Source organism: Cyrtonyx montezumae, unplaced genomic scaffold (genome assembly GCF_038088225.1).
Source record: "Cyrtonyx montezumae isolate F1298 unplaced genomic scaffold, pur_monq_1.0 scaffold_19, whole genome shotgun sequence".
Classification (NCBI taxonomy): domain Eukaryota; kingdom Metazoa; phylum Chordata; class Aves; order Galliformes; family Odontophoridae; genus Cyrtonyx; species Cyrtonyx montezumae.
The window spans coordinates 3,854,506-3,874,369 of record NW_027071925.1 but is presented as its reverse complement, the minus strand read 5'-3'; the positions used below and the strand labels follow the sequence as shown (position 1 = coordinate 3,874,369).

Sequence of the window (19,864 nt, the reverse complement as noted above, 5' to 3'; positions counted from 1 at the left end):
ACGTGAGAACAGATGTAAAAACTGTAATAGCAATCCGTGTGCACCAGGCCTGCTGCAGTGATGATGCCAACGTTCAGGAGTTTCTTTTGTTGGGTTTTCCCTCCTCATGACTGTGGTAAGTTGAAATGGAGCAAGATGCAAGTGTTGCTGCTGCATATGTGGCTGTTTCCAGCAATTAAAGGGTTAACCCAGTAATACAACTTCGCCCACGTGACGGATATGAAAGATAAATGGTGTAGTCAAACTGTGGTCAAATATAGAGAGTGTTTTATATAGAGATACTATAGAAAGATGGAATTTCAGTTTGCTTTCTTTGTGCCAGTACAAACACACAGAAAAAAGCTCTTTATTGGGAATACAGTATTTTTTAACCAATTAAGTAAAGTTCCTGTGGCTGCAGCAGAATGGAATAAATCCCCAGCCTTAGGCCTCTTTCAGTCCTTTCTTCCTTGTTACAAGAGAGCTGGGACTGGAAATACAACATTTGGGGGCTTTGGCTTCTAGGTCACTGCTTCATACCTGGCTCAAACTCAACAAATAAAAACTGGTGCTATCTCAACTCTGCTGGCTTGTAGTTTTAGCTTAATACTGCAATATATAAATTTCACCTATTCCACCTTGTTCTTTTTGTATTTCTCATTGTAAATGATACTTTCTCTGCCTGAGAGGGGGAAACAAAGCATCAGTTAAAGTGGTAGTGTTGTGATTCTCCTTTCTTGTCCTGTGCTCTGCACAAAGGCTGCATCTGCCTATAGGTGGACTGTCGCAGCCCTGTAGGAGTGCATCAGCAGGAAACAGTAACAGCATGAGGTCTAGATGTGCTGCTGAGGAAATGGTGTGGGCCATGTGATGTCTCTTCAGTCATGGCTAGTATATCAGAATGCCTTGACAGTGTCCTTGCTCCTTCCAGATCCCTGGCAGTTACTAGGCTAGAATAACAAGCTGCTGCTGGCTTAATGATCCAGTTGGCTGCTTGGGAGGGGAACCATTATATACTACGCAGTGACAGGTTTAAGAGTTCTGTGTAATGTTGAAAGGCACAGTGTAAGAGGAGAAGAGTTGGCAAAAGTGTGTCAGCTTACAGCATCCTTTATCATCAGTGTGTCTTCTAATAATGCTGGGTTCACTGGCAGTGTGACTAAACTTTGGCTTTTCTTCCCTTTCTTCTGTACCTCAGATGTCCCTTCTTGCATAGAACTACTGGAGACACGGAGAGGAGGTATCACTTACGCTATTACAAAACTGGAATCTGCATCCATGAGACAGACTCCAAGGGAAACTGCACGAAGAACGGAGTCCACTGCGCTTTTGCTCACGGGCCCCATGATCTACGCTCTCCAGTGTATGACATCAGGTTAGTAGAGCTTAGGGCTCTGAATGAAAAGGGTGATTATTCGACCTAGATGCTTGAAGGACCATACTGCTTCTCCAACTAGTGTTGGGGGGAGCATCTGTAAGGCAAATCTGTAAAGTCTCCAGGGAGGAGACTCAAAATGGGGGGAGGGAGCACACTTAAGCATTGCACTTGTGGGTGCATCCAAATAACGTGTCTGGAGTTGCTTGGGAGTGAGGAACATGTATTGCAGTTGCTGTTTGACGAAGATTGTTCTGCCAAAAAAGTATGAATTAAATGTTCCCACTTAAGAATTGTTACTGTGTTGATGTCACAGTTTCTATCATACACTTTATGTACTCAATCTGTCTGTTGTTCACTTAACACCAAGGGAGCTTCAGGCCATGGAGGCTTTGCAGAATGGTCAGACTACATCAGAAGGTGGCATAGAGGGTCAATCTGCAGTTGCTGCTAGCCATGCTATGATAGAGAAAATACTCAGTGAGGAGCCAAGGTGGCAAGGTGAGTGTCAGTTAAGCTCTGTAGGGCTGGAATGGTCTGTTTTTCATTTATTTATTTATTTGTTTGTTTGTAGAGTGCATGCTCCTTAAAACCTTTTTCTGTGTTAAATATAGATCGTGGTTATCTCTGACTACCTGAGTTTTCTTTCTTGTAGATACAACGTATGTGTTAGGAAATTACAAGACAGAGCAATGTAAGAAGCCTCCTCGTCTCTGTCGCCAGGGTTATGCCTGTCCATACTATCACAATAGTAAAGACAGAAGAAGGAGCCCGAGAAAACACAAATACAGGTACCCTGGCCCTGGCTCTGCTGTTCCCAGCTGAGTGGTGAGGTATAGTAGGTGTCTGTAGAGGGAAGGATCTAGGATTTTCTCTGCTCGATAGCTTTTAGTGTGCCTCTGAGACCTGTCCTGACAGTTACAGTATCTGTGTCAGTCCTCCCCATCTCATGTAAACTTTTATTTTAAAAAGCAATGCAAGAAAAAAAACAAACCTTCTAGAAACAAAGTCACAGAGCAGTGTTTTCATGGGTAAAGAATTCAGAATCATCAAGCTGCTCGTTGTGTGTGCCTAGTGATGGGGATCATAAAGCACAGTGTACAGTGCTGTACCAGTACTGTAGCTGGACATGCATTCCTAACCAGATGCTAAAAACTGCTTTTGAGGCACCAGGGTGTTCTCATCACTCAGCTGTCAGTGGATTTTTCAGCATGCTGTGTCTCCCTGAACGAGTTTCATCCAAGTTTCCTCTAACACAGCAAAGCTTTTGTTGAGGTCTCAGTGGGGTTTTTCCTTAGTTCCTTTTTTGAAAAACATAAGAGCAGACCAGAAAGCAAGGAGAAAATAGCATGGATGTTCTTGCTTCCCTTCTCCACCCCCAGCATTCACAGAAATGTTTGTATCAGTATAGAAGTCCTGTATTTAAAAACAATAATTAAGCATATAGACATATATCAAAGGAATATTAATCCAAACACATTCAGGAGAAATTGGTAAGCTGGTGTTCAAGCAGCAGCCATGTCTGGTCTTTTTGGGAAAGGAAGAGGTGAAAGCTTCTCCCTTCTTGATAACTGCTTGCTTCTGTGTTCCTTTCCCCACCCCCAGCTGATGTGACTGCCTCCTCTGTGCAAGCATCTGCTGCTGCTATCTGCTTCCCTCTGCTGTTGTTTGAGGGAATGGGTAAGAGCATAAAGAGCAGAGGAAGTAGGTCACAGCAAAAAATCAGACCTGGGAAACGGAACAGAAAGAAAAATGGGCTTGCCTTTTCCCCAGTGACCTGACTCAGCCTCTTTTCCACATGGCCACACTATAACCCTGGAAACATACCACTGTAAGGGAATTACGTGTTTTAGGATTAGCCAATTAACTTACTAGCTTTCTATGAATGTACAGTTCTGAAAGAGAAACCATACTGAGCGTCTCTGACACTAATCACATCAGCTGTTAATTTTGTTAAGTTGCACAGGTTTGGGTTGTATTCAGTTTCAGGTGAGAACTAAGCTGTGCTTCTTTCCTTAAGAAATAGGGAAGAGGGAGGACGATGCAATAGCTGCATTGTGGGGGCTGGGAAGCAGCAGTAAGCCAAACAGATTGTGCAGCTGGGGGGGGCGGGCAGCTGAGCCTGTTTGCTGATTGAGGAAGCAAAGCTCAAAACACGTTAGTGTATGTAATACAGTCTGTCACTACCTTGTTTACACAGATCTTCACCATGTCCCAGTGTGAAGCATGGAGATGAGTGGGGAGATCCTAGTAAGTGTGAAAATGGAGACTCGTGCCAATACTGCCACACTCGCACAGAACAGCAGTTCCATCCAGAGGTACAGTAACCTCCTCAGACCATTGGGTAGCTGAATGGAAAAGCAAACCTATTCCAGGATGATGAGATGCATAAATGTGCCAGCTGGGAGAGTGTGTGGGCTGCTTGCAGTGTGGTCCTGGGATACAGAGGAACTGCAGGTTGGAAGCTCAAATTCAGCTGCTTGACAGAGGTGCCTTTTCATTCAGTAGGTTGGATGGGAGGGGGGAAGAAAAGTGGGTGGAAACTCAGGGGTGAGAGCAGATTCCTGGGTGAGGGAGTCAAAACATGGATTTTAAGCATCTGTTTCTTTGAGGAAAAATCTTGATGGTTGTACTAAACAGTAAATACCCACAAACTAATGCTGACAGCAACCGTGCTCTCAGAGTGAGCATGCCCAGAGCATTCCAGTATACTTACAGAAAGCGTAATTGAGGCCTTGTCCTAGTTTACTTTGTGTTACAGTGTTGAACAGCTTTGTTGGGCCTGTATCAGCAAAGTAACCATTGTCACTGCCTATCAAACTGAGGGGAAGGGAAATAATCCATTTCCTACAACCGTTGTTAATGGTTTGTCATTTTCCTTGCAAATGTGGCTGTAGCTTTCTGTGCTGTTATTTAGCAACTGTTTCCTATCTTTTAACCACTTCTAATACCCGTGGAACTGCAAATGAGCCTGAGAGTTGATGGCAAATGGTGACCTTTGGGTGAGCTGACTGTGATGGGGAGTTCTTTGCGTGAGCTTAAACTGTAATGGGCATATTTTGGTGTTTCCATAACCATAGTGGGTTTTTCTTTCTTTGAAGCTAAACACTGAGGTGATCACCCTGAAATCTGTTGGCCTTTGTGACTTTTAGCTGTGTTTCTGTTCTGCTGTTGAGTCTTTTCACAGTACTTTTGTACCTGGGCTGCCAGTCACTGTTTTTCCTGTTCATGTCTGGTTGTTTTTATGTTTTTTTTCCCAACCTTAGATCTACAAATCCACCAAGTGCAATGATATGCAGCAGTCTGGCAGCTGTCCCCGAGGACCCTTCTGTGCCTTTGCACATGTAGAACGTACGTGGGCTGCTTCTATCATCTTTCATGGATATTTGAACTATGGAGAGCTTCTGGCCAGAATAGATAGTTCAAAATATAGGGGCACAAAGCTAGAACTTTTGTGAAGGGTTTTCAAAAACAGAGTATGAACTTGGATAATTCATAGAGACATTAGGGTTGGAAAAGACCACTAAGATCACCTAGTCCAACCATCAGCCCTACCCCACCTGACCTATTAACCATGTCACTCAGTGCCACATCTGCCCTTTTCTTGAGCACTTCCAGGGCTGGTGTCTCCACCACTTCCCTGGGCAGCCTGTGCCAATAAATTTAATCATTGGTAAACTGGTGATGGTGTTCTGTTGCGGCAGTTCTGTTCGTGTGGATACTAATACATAGCTAACAGTTAGCTCCTGAGTTCTGTGACTCCTGCTTGGTTTCTGCACACCAGTCACTGTTAAATTTCCAGTAATTAGAACAGATTACTTAGAAGTCAGTAGACTGGCTCTGATACTGACTCAGTTTGTGGCCTTGAACAGATCTTTGTTATTTGATTATCCTTTGTAAACGGTAGAATTAGTAATTGCTGCCTTTGTCAAAAAAATGGTGAGGGTAAATTCCCTACGGTTTACAGAGTTCCTTTTACAGGAGGCCTTGTAGACAAGCAGTAATTATAGCTAGGGCTGTGGGCTATAATGGCCCAAGGCACAATAGTGCAACTACTCAGTATGATCCTACAAGCTTAAGAGAGAATTAAATCTTAATAACGAAACGGTGTTTAACAAACTCCCTTGTGTATTACGTGGTATTTCTGTTTAGAAGGTGCCTTATTTATAACCAGATAACTGCACTCAGTACTACGTTCCTTTCAAGCCAGAATTACATTATTTGTCCAGCTAGCTCATTGCATCCTGGCTGTTTTTTGTGCCATCTTATGTAGTTGTACTTTTTTAGTCCTTTCTTACCGAGGCAAGCACTGAGAACTTGATTGACCTGAAATAACAGAGATCTTTTTACTGTATGTGCTCTTAGTGTGAGTTTTGCTGACTGTTAACAGGAGACGTGTATAGATATTGCAGTATAGGTGTGGTGTCAGTTGTGTAGATGGTGTAAAGATGCTGAACTGTATTAGGTGTAAGTACTACAGGTCAATGCCACTTTCTTTGTTGCAGCTGGCAGCTGTATTCCTTCTGTGTATTACTTTTGGTAATAGTTTGTACTGAGAGCAGATGGAAACTTATCTCTCTCAGCTAATTATAGTGTATCCATCAGCATTGTGCCTAGCATAGAAAGAAGCATTGCTTAGTTCAAGACAGCTGAGTGAATAACATGCAATTCATTCAGAGATGATGATTTTGGAGCAGTGTTAGCCAACTAATGAGCAGTTCAGTGTACAAGTGGTGAAAGTAGTAGTGTAAGGAATTCTAGCTTAAAAGTAGCTATTTGTCAGACAAGGTTTCTCTGCTTCTGTGCTACTTCTAAATAGATGTTGGAATATTTGTTCTCTTAAAACTAAGTATTCTTGTTCCTAAATGTCTTGTGGCCCATTGTAATCGTACAGCTTTGAGTAATGTTCCATTTGCTTTTCTTTCTTGCAGAGCCTCCCCTCAATGAAGATTTGCAGCAGTCCTCGGCCGTGTCTAGCCCCACGCAGGCAGGCCCAGTGATGTACATGCCATCAGCAGCTGGTGATTCTGTTCCAGTCAGCCCTTCTAGTCCACATGCTCCAGACCTCAGCAATGTAGGTAGCACTGTGGGGAGGCCTTGTCTGTGCTTTATGAATCTGGCTTTCTCTGATTTGATGCACTTCTTTCACCTAAGAAGAGAAATCTTAGGTATCCAAGGACACGAAGTCTGTAACACCCTTCTTTTAGATCTAAGCACCTCACTGTTTTAGAGATATCTTTGTTTGGAACATGCAGTTCAGTAGTTTAGTCTTTTCACTTCACCTATAAAATTTCTAAGCCTTCCTTCCTGTGCAGAGCTTGTTGATATACTTTGAGGAAGGTGGAATGTAACTGTACATGAAGTCCAACGCCTTCCTGTCTGGAGGTACACGTTGGACTCAGTACTCCTTAAAGGCTGTGAGCCAATATAATCTAAAGTACATAACTACAGTTGAGTTTGTTTACAAATGTAAACACAAAGGCTTAGCACATTGCTTTGTGATATGGGATATCCTTGATTCTCTCCCTCTTCTCCTTCTGGAGATGGTTAAACTCTACAGTATGTTTAAGTAATGCTCCATAGCATTGGTTGTATTCTGGTTATACATAGAAGTGAGATCTTCAAATGCTGTTATGGAAAGTGGAAACACATAAAGAAAGACAAGTGCATGGAATGCCAGAGCACTTCAGTTTTGCTGAGGACTTTTTTTTTTCTATTAAGTCCTTTCTGTTTGTACTGCTGTTGGAAAAAGTTACACGTCTTATCAAATAGTTGGTCAAGGTTTTGAGAAAGTTAAATGGCAAGAGTTTAACCTGTTCCAAGCTGATCAGAATGAGGTGAACTCATTTAGGACCTCTGCTTAGTCCTGTTCTCCTTCTTTCAGAAGAGAAAAGAATAGTTTTATTTTTATCAGCCCTAAAGCCAGTCAACAGTTCATAGTTCTGTTGAATTTGATTGCAAATAGAATTCTGCATAGATCTTGGGAAGGCAAGACGTACTGTATTCTCTTAGTAAATGTCACTAGAAAGAAGAGAAAAACAAAACTCCTCCATCCTTCAAATGTGTCGTCTAAATGCTCTGGAAATCCCACAGAATTTATGATCTCTTTCATGTTTAGGTCTTTCTCTACCTCAAGCTCTTTAGTCCTTTAAACAGTCTCTTTACTAATTCCCAGATATAAGCCACAAGGCAACATGTATACTTCTGAGACACGTGGCATCTGCATGTAGCTTGCAAACAAATATGACTTTGCTGGTGATCATTTTTACATGATGAATTAATCAAAGGAAGAGGTCCCTCTAGCAGCCAGCCTCACGTGGCCTGTTCTGTTTTGTATTTGTACTGTAGGTGTGGAATAAATCAGGAACTCTGCCAACTAGCCCCACCTCCACCACAGTGAGTAGAAACTTTGCAACTGTAGGGAAGCACAGACAGCAGAGTGTCTGTATAAAAATAAAATCATAACACTGTAGAATATTCCCTCTTTCTAATGCGAGCCCCACGTGTGCCATATTTGAATTTCTGACAGTAGTAGTTGTCTAAAAGTTGCTTGAAGCACAGTCATGCTTACCAGTGCAGACAAGTAACTTCTTTTCCCAGAGAAATGGGATATCTGCACTGAGCCAGGTAGGAGCTTTCTCTAAATCTCATCTTAATCTCCTTTGCTGCTGTCTGTGGCTTCATCTGCAGTGCAAAACTAGCCTTGTTGCATGTGGTTGTGATCCCTGGTTACAATCAAAAAAATAGAAATGTTGGGGATCCTTGTGTTGTTTTTGTTTTTCTTTTTTTAATGCAGCTGATGATACTTGGATTGTGCCTGCATTAAAACTTTCAAATTTCCAATTGAAAAGCAAAAAATACAGTATTACACGCAGCTCAAGTACTCTTGGTTATTCTGACTGCCATAGCACCTTTCCAGGTTTCACACCATTCCTCAGAGTGCGGATAAGATCCACATCACACTGCAGCCTAAGGACAGTGAGAAGGATTTTGTTCAGGTTTAGAAACTCAGTCATATCCAAGACCTCAGAAGGAGTAAATGTTTCTAGAGCTGTAGGATTTTTTTTTTTTTTTTTTAAGCTCACACTCCAGTACAAAGTATTGGCAATAAAACCATAATTGTGGGACTGTGTAAATCCCATATCTGCTTGAGCTTTTTCTTGTTTTTTAATTCCTATTTTCTGGGAGCTTTTACACTTGTGTTGACTGCCAGTAAAAATGATGCACTCAGAACCGAATGAGCTCTTCCTGTGATGCCTTTCTTCTTCAAGTTGGTGCCACTATCTGGCTGTACTTTCCTGACACTTCTTCCTTCTATTAGATTCTTTGTAGGAACAGCAGTCTTGGAAGCCCATCTAATATATGTGGGTCTCCTCCTGGTGCGATTGGAAAGCCACACAGCCTGGAAAGCATTGGTTTTCCTCCAGATTCAGTAACGGCAGCCGGCAGCTACAAGAAGGCACCTGGGTTTGAGCGAGAAGATCAGGTGGGGGCCGAGTATTTGAAGAGTTTCAAATGCCAGGTTAGTAGGAAATATGGGCTGGAAGAGTTGGGGGGATGAAGAAGATTGAGAAATTGCCCAGTCTAGCTTGAATATGTTTTTATTTTTCTAGGAACAAAAAGGAGACAGTGCTATACTCAGTAGCAGTTCTCAGATCTATGCATTCAGCATCAGCTCGGGTCTCTTCCATCCCACATCTGTTCTTGTCTGCCTAGCTGCCATCACGTGCTCAGTTTGTAGAAGCTGAGCTGCTTGTTGTTTTCATAATCCCTGACAATTCTGTCCTTTGTTGACCCCAGGTATCTTCGCACATACCACTTCTCGCTCTTTCTTTTTTCTTATTTAGGTCCTTGTTAAGAGTTACTGTTTCTTTTGCTACGTTGTCTCATGGAAACTCATCCTTGCTTCTTTGCTTTGATTCTGGACTTTGACCTTGATCTCTGTGATTTGGTTTATCTTCTGTTTTCAGCATTCATTTCTGTGATGTGTTAAAATGTCACGTTGTCTTTTGTTTCTCAGGCTGTATCATTCTGATCCCTGACTCTCTCTCTTGTCGTCTTCTTAAATGCCTCATTCTCATTTGAAGAACCCTTACCTAATCCACATCCCTAATGATACCACATCTCACCCTTTTGAATAGCCCGGTCTTGTCTTGCTGCTTCCTTCTCAAAGTCACGCCTTCTACAAGCTTCTCCCTGTGCCTCAGTCTCTTCCATCTCTTCTTCCACATTAGCTTTTCCACAGTCAACTTATTTCTGTGAATTTCCTTTCTTGATGTTATGGTTGAGTAGTTTCTCTGCACCATCCCTTCCAAGTCAGCTGTGGCCAACCCAGAGCATGGTTTTGTTTTTTATTCCTGAGTTTGTAAGTAATAAACTCAATTGAGGGGATGCATTAGCTACCCTTGTGAAAAGGTGCCTGCAGAAATGTCTGATAAGCTTGCAAACAGAGATAACAATAAATGCTGCTTTCAACGTGGCTACACTTAAACTCTTTCCTATAGTACTAAGAAGCCTTAATAAGCTTTTTGCCCTGTTAGTATTGCACTGCTGTGAGAAAGCAGTGGAAATACTCCGTCCAAATAAGGCCTCACAGAAAGTGGTTGAATTTGGAAGCAGGCTCAGTGGGTTTTCTCTTGTTTATTTTTTACAACTTTGGGAAAATATGATCAAACTTCACAGCGGGACTGGTCTCAAACAGTTTAGTCTGATTAAAGTGATTTAGTGACACATACAGATTAAGCTATATGCACGTAGGCTTTCTTGTAAATGCTTCCATTGTTTTTATTTAAAGCACATGTGACTTAGGAAATTGCAAATTGATGCAACACATCTTTGGGGGTAAAGAGCAGACTGTGCTGTGATCCTGTCACTGCTTGCAGGCACCACGGTTTGTAGCAGTTGTTTAGAAACAAAAATAAAAAACATGTGCTCCTTCTCTGTTGCCTCTGCTGCAAAGGAGGAGTGAACCCAAAGCTGAAGGGCTGAGAGAACCCCTGTTTCCTGCCAGCAGAGGCAGGGTGCCAGGGGGCCCTGCTTTGGAGAAAAATGGGCAGCAAGCCTAAGCCAAGGAGAAAGGAGATGGAGCTTGAATAGAGCTTTTAAAAGGAGCCAAATGATGAGCATTTATGTCTGAGGTCCAGGCTGTGCTACAGAGATACTGTATTCAGGTAGTTTCTTACTCATGTGGCTTTAATTAAGGAAGAAAAAAACCTGCGTTAACAGCTATTTATTCCAGTCATTTAACAAAAGGATGGAAGTAATCACAGTTGCCTTGTGTTAGGCTTCTAAAGACAAAGTTAGGTGTCTCAGAAGCATCCTGATTAAATTTTGTGTTAATGTATAATTACTTACTTTTTTTTAATCTTCAGTAATTCCCCTTGGTTGCAGTGGGCACCAGAGATTCTCACGTAGGCTGTAATTTCCACCTGTAATTAGGCACTTAACTTTGTTCACTCACATTTGAGAACTTAAGAGACATTTCAGCTCATCTCTGCAGTAAGGTTGTATTTTTTTTTTCCTTTGTAGAATTAGTAAAACTAATTTCTATCTTTATTAGAATGAAAAAAATACGCTAGCAGATTCCACATAGTTTGTGGTAAGGCTGAGCCAGCAGTGAGGGCTAAAAATACTGTTCCAAATTCTGGAAGCTGAAAAATGCAGCACTGGAAGGAGCCGAGTGCCACAACCAGGAGGTGTTTGGGAAGTCCAGCAGCCTTGTTCCATGCTGGTCATACAAGATTCTATTTTATTTATAATTTATGGCCTCTGTTTGCTTTCCTGACTGCCACAGCTTGAGCTGGAGAGTTTCTGCCTGCCCTTTGCATTGCTGTGTCGGTGTGTGCCTTTCTGAGGCTAAAGGAGACTGGCTTAGTGGTGACAGTTCCTTTACTCCATTTAACACTGACGTTACCTGGGTACGAGGTGAGGCTAGCTGACAAATGTGTTCATTTTTTCTTTAAAGGAGGAAAAAGCTTCCAGTAAAGCTGGGGAGCACCAGAGCCAGCCACGCTGGCATGAAAACCTTGCAGCGAGGAGGCATGGATGTGTGTGCCTTTGCTTCGGCTGCTGACGTCTGTCGATAACACATCTTGTGTTCAGATGAGTGTCAAATGGGGCAGGGATGTGCTGGCTAATCCAGCAGACATGTTATCAGGTGCACACAGATGCAGTACTGCGGCGCAGCCTTTGCACACAAAGGAAGCCAAGCCTGTGGTTGGTTTGCTAGCAGTTTGGCTGTGTGTAAACACGCTGTATGCAGCTCAGAGAAGTGTGAGAGAATGGTACCTGCTGCAGAGGGATCTCAGCTGCCTATTTCCCTGGCCTTGACCCCCTCCCCCCACCATCTGTCCAAAGGCATAGAGTTCAGCAGAGAAAATGATTTAATCAAGGAAAAAAGGGATGGATCCTGCTGCTGCCAGTCTTTTGCTTGCCCGATTATACCATACCTCTCCAGCAACCAGTTATCTTTCTCATAAGTGTGTTTAAGCCAAGAAGTCAAGGTGGATCGCTTCAGGTCAGCGTGGCATCTCTTGCTGCTGTTGTGCATTGTGTCCTGCAGAGATGGTGATGCAAATGATAGAACAGACATTGTGCCTCAGCTGCATCTCTGATTCATATCAAGGGGGCTGGCAGCCAAACTAGACCTGACTCAAAGCAATTGCTTTGCCCCCTTCCTGTGCACAGAGGGTGTCACTGTGCATTGCTCTTGCACTGGTAGCAGTGTAGGAGGAGCAGAGCACAGGCTGCAGAACAAACAGGCTCCTGAGACCACATCCTTCCCCAGCTCTGCCTGGTGTAGCTCAGCACTGACTGATGTCTTGAGGCAAGAGGGCTGAAATCCATTAAGGATGTAGTGCTGCAAGGTCCTGAAGCTGGATTTTTAGACTGGATAGTGGAAATCTAAATACATGTTGGCAGTTTTGCAATTCCTGCCAGCACTGACCTCAGTTATGTTTGTAGCTTTGAGGCCTCTGTTTCAGGGGATGGGGGAGGGATGACTTTGCTTTTAAGATCGGTCTGGTATCACTTTATTTTTGCTGATGGCAGAAGGAATTTGAGGGGATTATCCAGATTCTTCCTCGTAAAATTGTTCTCTTTAATATTACATCTGTTCTTTTAGAAGCTGCGAGCCTAGCTGAGAGCTGGGAAGGGTTGAGGGAAGACATAATCTGCATAGTTTATTTTCCCAAAGCTGCAAAATATTTACATTATTTAAAAAGTACAGTGTGCCTCCCACTGGTTCTGGCTCTATTTTTATTTATTTATTTTTGACACTGCTAGGGTTGGTGAGTTATTTATAGCAAGGCAAAATAAGTCATATTTGGTTTGGTTCTTATGATGTTCTTTGTGCCATCCGAGGAATATAGCAGCACTGAAGAGCACTGAAAGCAAATGTAATTGTGGCAAGTCTTTTCATAACTCCCAAGCATGGTGTCTTGGTGTATAGAAAGCCAAATGGGTTGGGGTATTCTCAGATGCTGTGTCCTCCAGCTCTCTGAATTCTCCGGTGCCCAAAGCAGAACATGGGAGAGGTGGATCCTATGCTTCCTATGGCCTCTCCAAAGCAAGCCAGCACTCAGCCATTTTTAATTTTGCTGTTAATCCCCCTGCTTATCTTCTGTTCTGTTTATTTACTGTAGCAAGCAAAAATGAAGTCCCATTCACTGGAACACAGGAGCCAGGAGCAACCTCTGTTACAGCCCAAACAGGTACAGTACTGCTAGCTTAGTGCTTGCACTGCCACAGACAAAGGACACAAGGTCTCTGTGGATCCAGACAGCGCTGCAGGGAGTAAGCATCAGTCCAGACACCATGAGGGATGCTCAGCTTGAGGGATTATTTTATGAAGATGGAGTGATTTGGTGGATGAGTTATTTCTGAATGGTTAGGCTGTGTCAGTTCAGGATAAATTCATAGGTTTGCACTGTAGTGCCAAAGAGTGTCTCCAAGTTACAGAGAGCAGAGCTGGAATGGATCTCCAGAGTCATCTGAGTTCAAGGATTTGGCAAAGAGAATTTAATATCAGGTTCTAAGTCATGTACTGGACTAAGTCTGTGTGAGTGATTGTGTGACCCATCCCTATGATTGCATGCAACCTGTGGGTCACAAGAGTTAATTCTGGGGCAGCCTGAAGGATGTTTGTAATACTGGAGAGGAAAAAAAAGTTGGCAGAAATTAAAGAAAAGCTGTTAATCTCTTCCCCACCCCCAGCCCAGTAGTAGCACCAGCCATCTGTCAGATTGTAAGCAGGCAGAAACAGGTTTGCTGCTGATCTTTGGCTCATTCCTGCATGTTTTTGGAGGGATTTTTCTATATAGATGTCTTATTTTGTGCATCTTTCCATTTTAAAACTCTCTTTTTTAGGACATACTGGGTATTCTCCCAGTGGGGAGCCCGCTGACATCCAGCATCTCCTCCAGTATCACCTCCAGTCTGGCTGCAACACCACCAAGCCCTGCCGGCACCAGCAGCATACCAGGCATGAATGCCAATGCCCTTCCTTTCTACCCCACCAGTGACACCGTTGAGTCTGTCATAGGTAACTTTGCCATTTTCACTTGTCAGTAGGGCTTCCTCAGACGTGGATCGCCAGGTATGAGAACTGGGATAGCACTGGTGTTCCAGTGAACTCCAGTTTTACATCTGTGTCAGTGTTGGCAGATTCTCGAGGCTATAGGCTTTTTCTGTGACCAGGACATCATGTGTTTTCCACAGGTCATTATAGATGAAATTCACCCAGAGGGCAAACAGAAGGCCTCTGCACTTATTTGGAGTGTCAGATGATGTAAAGGGCCTTAGTTTTAGATTTGTCAGAGCTATGAAAAGGGTTTGGAGCAGGCAGGAAATCACTAGGGCATTTTCTACAACTACAGCTGTTTATATTCTAAATGACATATTTATAGCAAGGGCCACCAGCAGGTAGATTGCAAGGACCTGCCCTTTACAGAACGTGGGACAGAGGCTGTAAGGAAAAGGAGAAAGGGAGAGTTAAGAGTGGGGAATTGTTCCTTTTAGGCACGCACTTTTTTTTTTTTGCCCACCTGTTTTTTGATCTAACATTTCTGAGGTGATCTCATTAATTTGTTAAAAATAATAATAGAAATGAGTGGGATGAAGTTATATTGATTGAGAGCAGTGCTGAGGTACATTCAGGTAGTTGTAAGACTTGCAGGTATTCATAACCATTCTTTATTTTTTCTCATCTTTGAACCTCAGAGATGATTTTGAAGTGTTCCCTTCTACTGGTATTCCTTTCCAAGTGGCTCTTCAGCAAAGTAGGGACAAAGCAGAAGCCCGACCCAAACATTCATAAGCTATTGCTGTTGCATATTAAGAACAGACTTGAAAGAGCTGTTTGGGGGAAGACTTATGGGAACTTCTGTTAATTCATCAAATATTTATACTTTTTTACATAACAATTAGGAATGCTTTGAGACAAAAAGAAATTGGATCAGGCAAAAAAAAAAAACTGGAAAGCTGCCCATGACACTTCTGCCAAACTGTTCAACAGCAGCATTGCACAGGACGGATAGTAGGGCTGTGCAGACTGACAAATAGAGAGCAAAGGCTCCTCTGCATGTAGGCTCTTTGGGCCATCCTATCTCTTGAAGTTGTTGGTCCTTTATAACATAATTGGTACCTCTGTGTCTGGCAGAGTCTGCCTTGGATGACCTGGACCTGAATGAATTCGGAGTGGCTGCCCTGGAGAAGACATTTGACAGCAGCACAGTGCCCCACACGAGTGGCATCATGATAGGTACATGAAAGCAACAGAGCTTTCTTTATCTTCTGCCAAGCAGTGTTGCCCAGTCACCTCAGTGGAGCCAGCCCAACAAAGCTCTGAAACCAGTCCCAAATAACATTGGTTAAAAAGCAGCGATGATAACAAACTCTGGCAACGGCTGAGCATCTTTCAAGTGAAAGCTTGCCCTTGTTGACTAGCAGGGCTGAGTTCTTGCCATTAGGCCCAGGTGTCTTGGGATGTGTCTTAAGACTGAATGGGACTTGCTTGAATTTTTTTTTGTTGTTGTTTTTTTTTTGTGAAGCATGTAAGTAGACTGTAGAAGGTATCTGATACCTTTAAAACCAGTCCAGTGTATAACGATTTGCATCTTAATCAGAAAATTCTCCTTAGTAGTAACAGGAAACTCAATGATCTGGTAATGCTATCCATCTGTCTCAGAGTGTCATCGTGATCTGCTGGTTTGATTCCTGTAATGTCTGTCTCATCTTTAATGTGTGGAGGTAGGCAAGGGCCTCTTCTGTCTCTCTCCATCCAGGGGAAAATGAAATCTCGTAGTTTTTCAGAAATGGTGTAGTTTCTGGTTGCCCTTGTTCTTCAAGATAGGTTTTGATTTGGAGCTAACTTTCCTTTCCTGAAGGTTTCCAAGGGAGCTATGCTACCTGGAGTTGTACTGAGGTGTGGAAGGAACCCTAAAGAATATCACTTCCACTTCCCTGACAAAGATGAGAGTCTGGTCAGAGAGCTTGTTGTGCACGTCTGCTGGTAGCCCTGCTTCTGCCACTGACATCTGCAGTGGCTTTGAGATCCTCCACACTGCTTTTCCCTCTGCTCTGTCAGGGCTGGGTGTTATCTGGTGGTCTTCTAAGAAAGAAGATCAGAGACAAGTGGGCAGCAGGGCTGAGAACTTCCTCAAACCGTGAGTGGCAGGCACACCGACCTCTTGTGTAAGGGAAGTGCTATGTCTTTGGAGGTTAGTTTTCGTTTGGTTATTTTTAATTACAGATAGATCTAAACATCCAAATATACCTAAGGCTACTCACTGATTTTCAAAAGATCAGGTCATGACCTGGCTCAGCATGACAGTCTTCTCACCACAGGTTGTTTAGAAGTATTAAAGGCAGAGGAACATGCTTGAAAAGGGAATTTTTCATTACCAGGTGTTTCAGCAGATACCAGGTGCCTCTTCTCTATGCTGATGGGGGCTGAAGTTGGCTCAGGAAACCTTTTGTTGCTTTGGCTGATGACAGGGTAGTCCACTGAACTCTGGTGGGTCTTAACCGGTGTGGCTCATGGAACAGCAGCTTCAGCACTCCTCCTAAAGGCCTAGAGGGGAAATCAATCACAGTGAGAGGTGGAGGGAATCCTGAGGGTCTTAGGAGAGAGGGAAGCTAACACCTTCTGCTCTGAACTCCTGCACTGTGCTCTGGCTCATTCTTCATGGTCATACATAGCCATCCTCTCTGTGTGTTCTTTGTCCAGGTGGGAGTTTGCTGCAAAGTTCTGCTCCTGTAAATATCCCCGGGTCCCTTGGAAGCTCTGCCTCCTTTCACTCTGCCTCTCCTTCTCCACCGGTCAGCCTCTCATCGCATTTCCTCCATCAGCCCCAGGGACACTTAAGCCAATCAGAAAACACGTTCCTGGGGACATCAGCTTCTCATGGATCATTAGGTAAATGCACAGTGTGTGTGTCCCATGTACATGCCTGTCTGTGCCATGTAAGTATTTTCTTTTAAGTTAGCCTTAATTTTAATGTATTATTTCACTGCTGCCATTTATCTCTTCTTCCCATGAGAACAGCAGCAGTACCAGAAGCTGCTTTACCAAAAGCTGGTTAATATCTTGAAAACAAGGGAGCAACTGTCTCTATTCCCCATGCTTCTAGACTGGGAAAAAGATCAGGAAAAAGAGCTCTGTCCTTTCCTGCCAGCAGCATTCTGCTGAGATTTCACTAGGGTTGAGTCCTCAGCTTTGCTGAGGTAAGGTGGGGGTTGCAGTTTGCTCCTGGGTCTGCTTTGTAGGTTAGGTTGGCTTCTAAGCCAGCTTAGTTCATTGAATTATTTTCCGTATTTGGTGCAGTATGGACCAAAGTTAGTGTTCCAGCTGTATCAGCTTTGCTCCTTTTTTTTCCCCTCTCTTGAGGATCTACAAAGGGAGGGGAAATTACTTTGGAGCTTCAGATCTGTTGGGCAGAACTGGGAACTAAGGGACCAAAGGTATTTTGTTAAGCAGGTGCTGGGTTACCTTGAGAAACAGCTGATGTGCTCAAGGGTACATGACACTTGCTCTGCTGATTTCTGTGTTTGTAACAGTAAATACTAATTCTTTCTGTTTATAGTAGAAATAAATGTTTCTTCAACTGTGATATACATCCTAATCCCTAATATTCAGCTTAACATAATAAAATGATTAAATGCTTTTGTAATCTACTGCTGCATGCATTGATCTGTGTAACTGCATCACTTGTTTGCAGAGGCCAAAGCCATGCTTCCGTGCCTTCTGATTGCTACTTGTTGGGCTGTAACAACTTTTACAATTACAGTAATAAGAAAAGAGACTTCAGAGGGCATCTCTGCTATTAGTGTTTTTCCATATGGCTTACTGAATACGTACAAGTTGGTGTGTAGTTATTGCTTATTTGTATTGTGATTTAGTTGAAAACACCTAGACCTGGGCTGGTTCCCACTGTGTTAGATGCTGTGTGTGCAGAGATGGCATTCATGACCAAAAGGACTTGCTATTTCAAACGTGCAATGAGAGCATCAGGTGGAAAGGGAGTAAAAAGAAGCCATGAGGTGAGCGTGGTCAGCATTACAGCGGAATCTGCAGCTTGCCAGAAGCCTGCTTAGTGCTAGACTCTCTTTCAAGAGCTTTAAAAGCAAAATGTGAGATGGGGTTCTGTTAAAACTTGCTCTCAACTGAGCAGCTGAAATGGATCGATGGTAAGTGGCTTGAGTCAGTGAAGAGCCCTTACTGCTCTGCTGTATGACTTGTTTATGCAGCTAAGCCCATAGTCAAGTCAGCTTATTACTTTTCAGCTGCTGTTGGCTGGCACTGGGAAGTAAGTTGTGTTGGTTTAGCCTTCGGTGAGAGGCTTGCTTGCTAACACAGTCAGTTTGATCTGTAAGATCACAATCATCCACTGCAACTAAGTTTAGCAATGTCCACACCCAGTGGTAAGCACCACTAAATGAAAAGGACTCCTGCATCAAATTGTTGCACGTGGCACCAGAGGCTGCATCATTCAGCTCTGCCTGGGTGGGAGCTTTTCCTGCCAGTTCTCCCCCATGGAAGCTTATTACGAGTGAACGTATTTTGGTTATTAAAGGTGCAAACTTTAGAGTCTTTGCAAAAGCAGCCAACTTTGGTTCAGCTGTTTTTCTGTTGCTTTGTCTCTTAAGCCTCCCTGAAAAAGCAATGATTTGAACATCCTAAAACAGGGAAGTGGTTAGTTGGTCCTTCTAAGCACTAAGCATATGATAAAACTCTGCAGGGGACTCTATATACTTCCCCTATAAATTCCCACTATGATGTACTCCCGGGTCCTAGGGATGAAGTAAGTCTTAGGATGGTCTTCTCTTTCCTGTTTTTGAATCCTGGATTTCACAGGGGTAGGGAGGAAATGGGGAAATTGCCAGCACCTGTGACATAACCCTCTCTATTTCCCTGTGAAACAGGTTTAAATGGGATGAACAGCAGCATATGGGAACACTTTGCTTCGGGGAGTTTTTCGCCCAGTACCTCACCTGCATTTCTGTCAGGTCCAGGTGCTGCGGAGCTGGCACGGCTACGGCAAGAACTGGATGAAGCCAACGGCACAATAAAGCAGTGGGAAGAGTCTTGGAAACAAGCCAAACAGGTATGGGGGCAACTTAAGGAGTGTGGAGGACTAGGAGGGTGTGAGTCTTCACCTTATGAGCACTGAAGTGCTTGACAGTCTCTCAGGCCTGGCAGTTCACTTAGATCCATGAGAACTTAGTGCTGTGCCAGTTTTCATCCCATCACCTCTGTGGGCCAAATAGATAGGACTGCAGCCCAGCTGGAGGGGTACCCAGAATGGGAAGCAAAGCTCTGAGAGGGGTTTCAGAATTTGGGAATAGGGCAGGTTGGCCAGAACACACTCCTGGCAAGGAGTGCATGGAAATGGTTATTTTTGCCTAGGATTCTCTCTTGGAGGCTGCTCAAGTTTCTAAACAGCTTCTTTTACTACGTTGGTTGGAATTTGCAGGCTTGTGATGCTTGGAAAAAGGAGGCAGAGGAAGCAAATGATCGCGCCAACACAGCTAACATGGAATGTGAACTGGCTCGGGAGCAGAGGGAAGCCTTGGAGCTGCAAGTGAAGAAACTACAGGAGGAGCTGGAGAGGATCCACACGGGCCAGGACCCTCAGTTTCTGCGCTCCTTCTCTGACCTGGAAACCCTCTCCCTCTCTTCTCTTTACACCCTCCAGAAGCAGTTGCGGGCAAACCTGGAGAAAGTGGATAAGGTGAGTGCCAGGGCTTTGCAGGGTATGGCTTTGCTGCCTCTGCCCCTGCTGATAGCAGCTGCCCTTCCTTTCTGTAATACTGCCAGCAATCAGCAGCCTATCAAAGCAACTCCACGTGGATGTAACCAAAGTGAGTTCTAGGAAAGTAGCTCCCTCTTCTCTGTACCTAAGGAACAGAGTTTCCAGGCAATCAAAGCTGCTCTGATCTTAGTGGTGCTGTAGGAGGACGTGGTGCTGTGTGCTGCTTTGCCTTTGCTTCAGAAGGTGAATGGATGGACAG

The 19,864-nt window shown here is 43.6% G+C and overlaps 1 protein-coding gene across 6 annotated transcripts in view; it reads left to right on the top strand.

Moving 5' to 3' along the window:
• The window catches only part of UNK (unk zinc finger), a 36,572-nt gene that overhangs the window by 15,168 nt on the left and 1,540 nt on the right, over window positions 1-19,864 (top strand). For 2 of the 6 annotated variants that reach the window (XM_065735232.1, XM_065735234.1), the window contains exons 3-16: window positions 1,178-1,354; window positions 1,725-1,855; window positions 2,010-2,145; window positions 3,555-3,672; window positions 4,621-4,705; window positions 6,286-6,428; window positions 7,703-7,750; window positions 8,676-8,876; window positions 12,997-13,065; window positions 13,721-13,895; window positions 15,012-15,113; window positions 16,581-16,769; window positions 18,776-18,957; window positions 19,327-19,584. In XM_065735232.1, the coding sequence (XP_065591304.1) occupies window positions 1,178-1,354; window positions 1,725-1,855; window positions 2,010-2,145; window positions 3,555-3,672; window positions 4,621-4,705; window positions 6,286-6,428; window positions 7,703-7,750; window positions 8,676-8,876; window positions 12,997-13,065; window positions 13,721-13,895; window positions 15,012-15,113; window positions 16,581-16,769; window positions 18,776-18,957; window positions 19,327-19,584 (2,014 nt within the window). The remainder of the gene's footprint in view (window positions 1-1,177; window positions 1,355-1,724; window positions 1,856-2,009; window positions 2,146-3,554; window positions 3,673-4,620; window positions 4,706-6,285; window positions 6,429-7,702; window positions 7,751-8,675; window positions 8,877-12,996; window positions 13,066-13,720; window positions 13,896-15,011; window positions 15,114-16,580; window positions 16,770-18,775; window positions 18,958-19,326; window positions 19,585-19,864) is intronic. The other 4 variants (XM_065735237.1, XM_065735233.1, XM_065735235.1 and 1 more) reach the window with 4 other exon arrangements.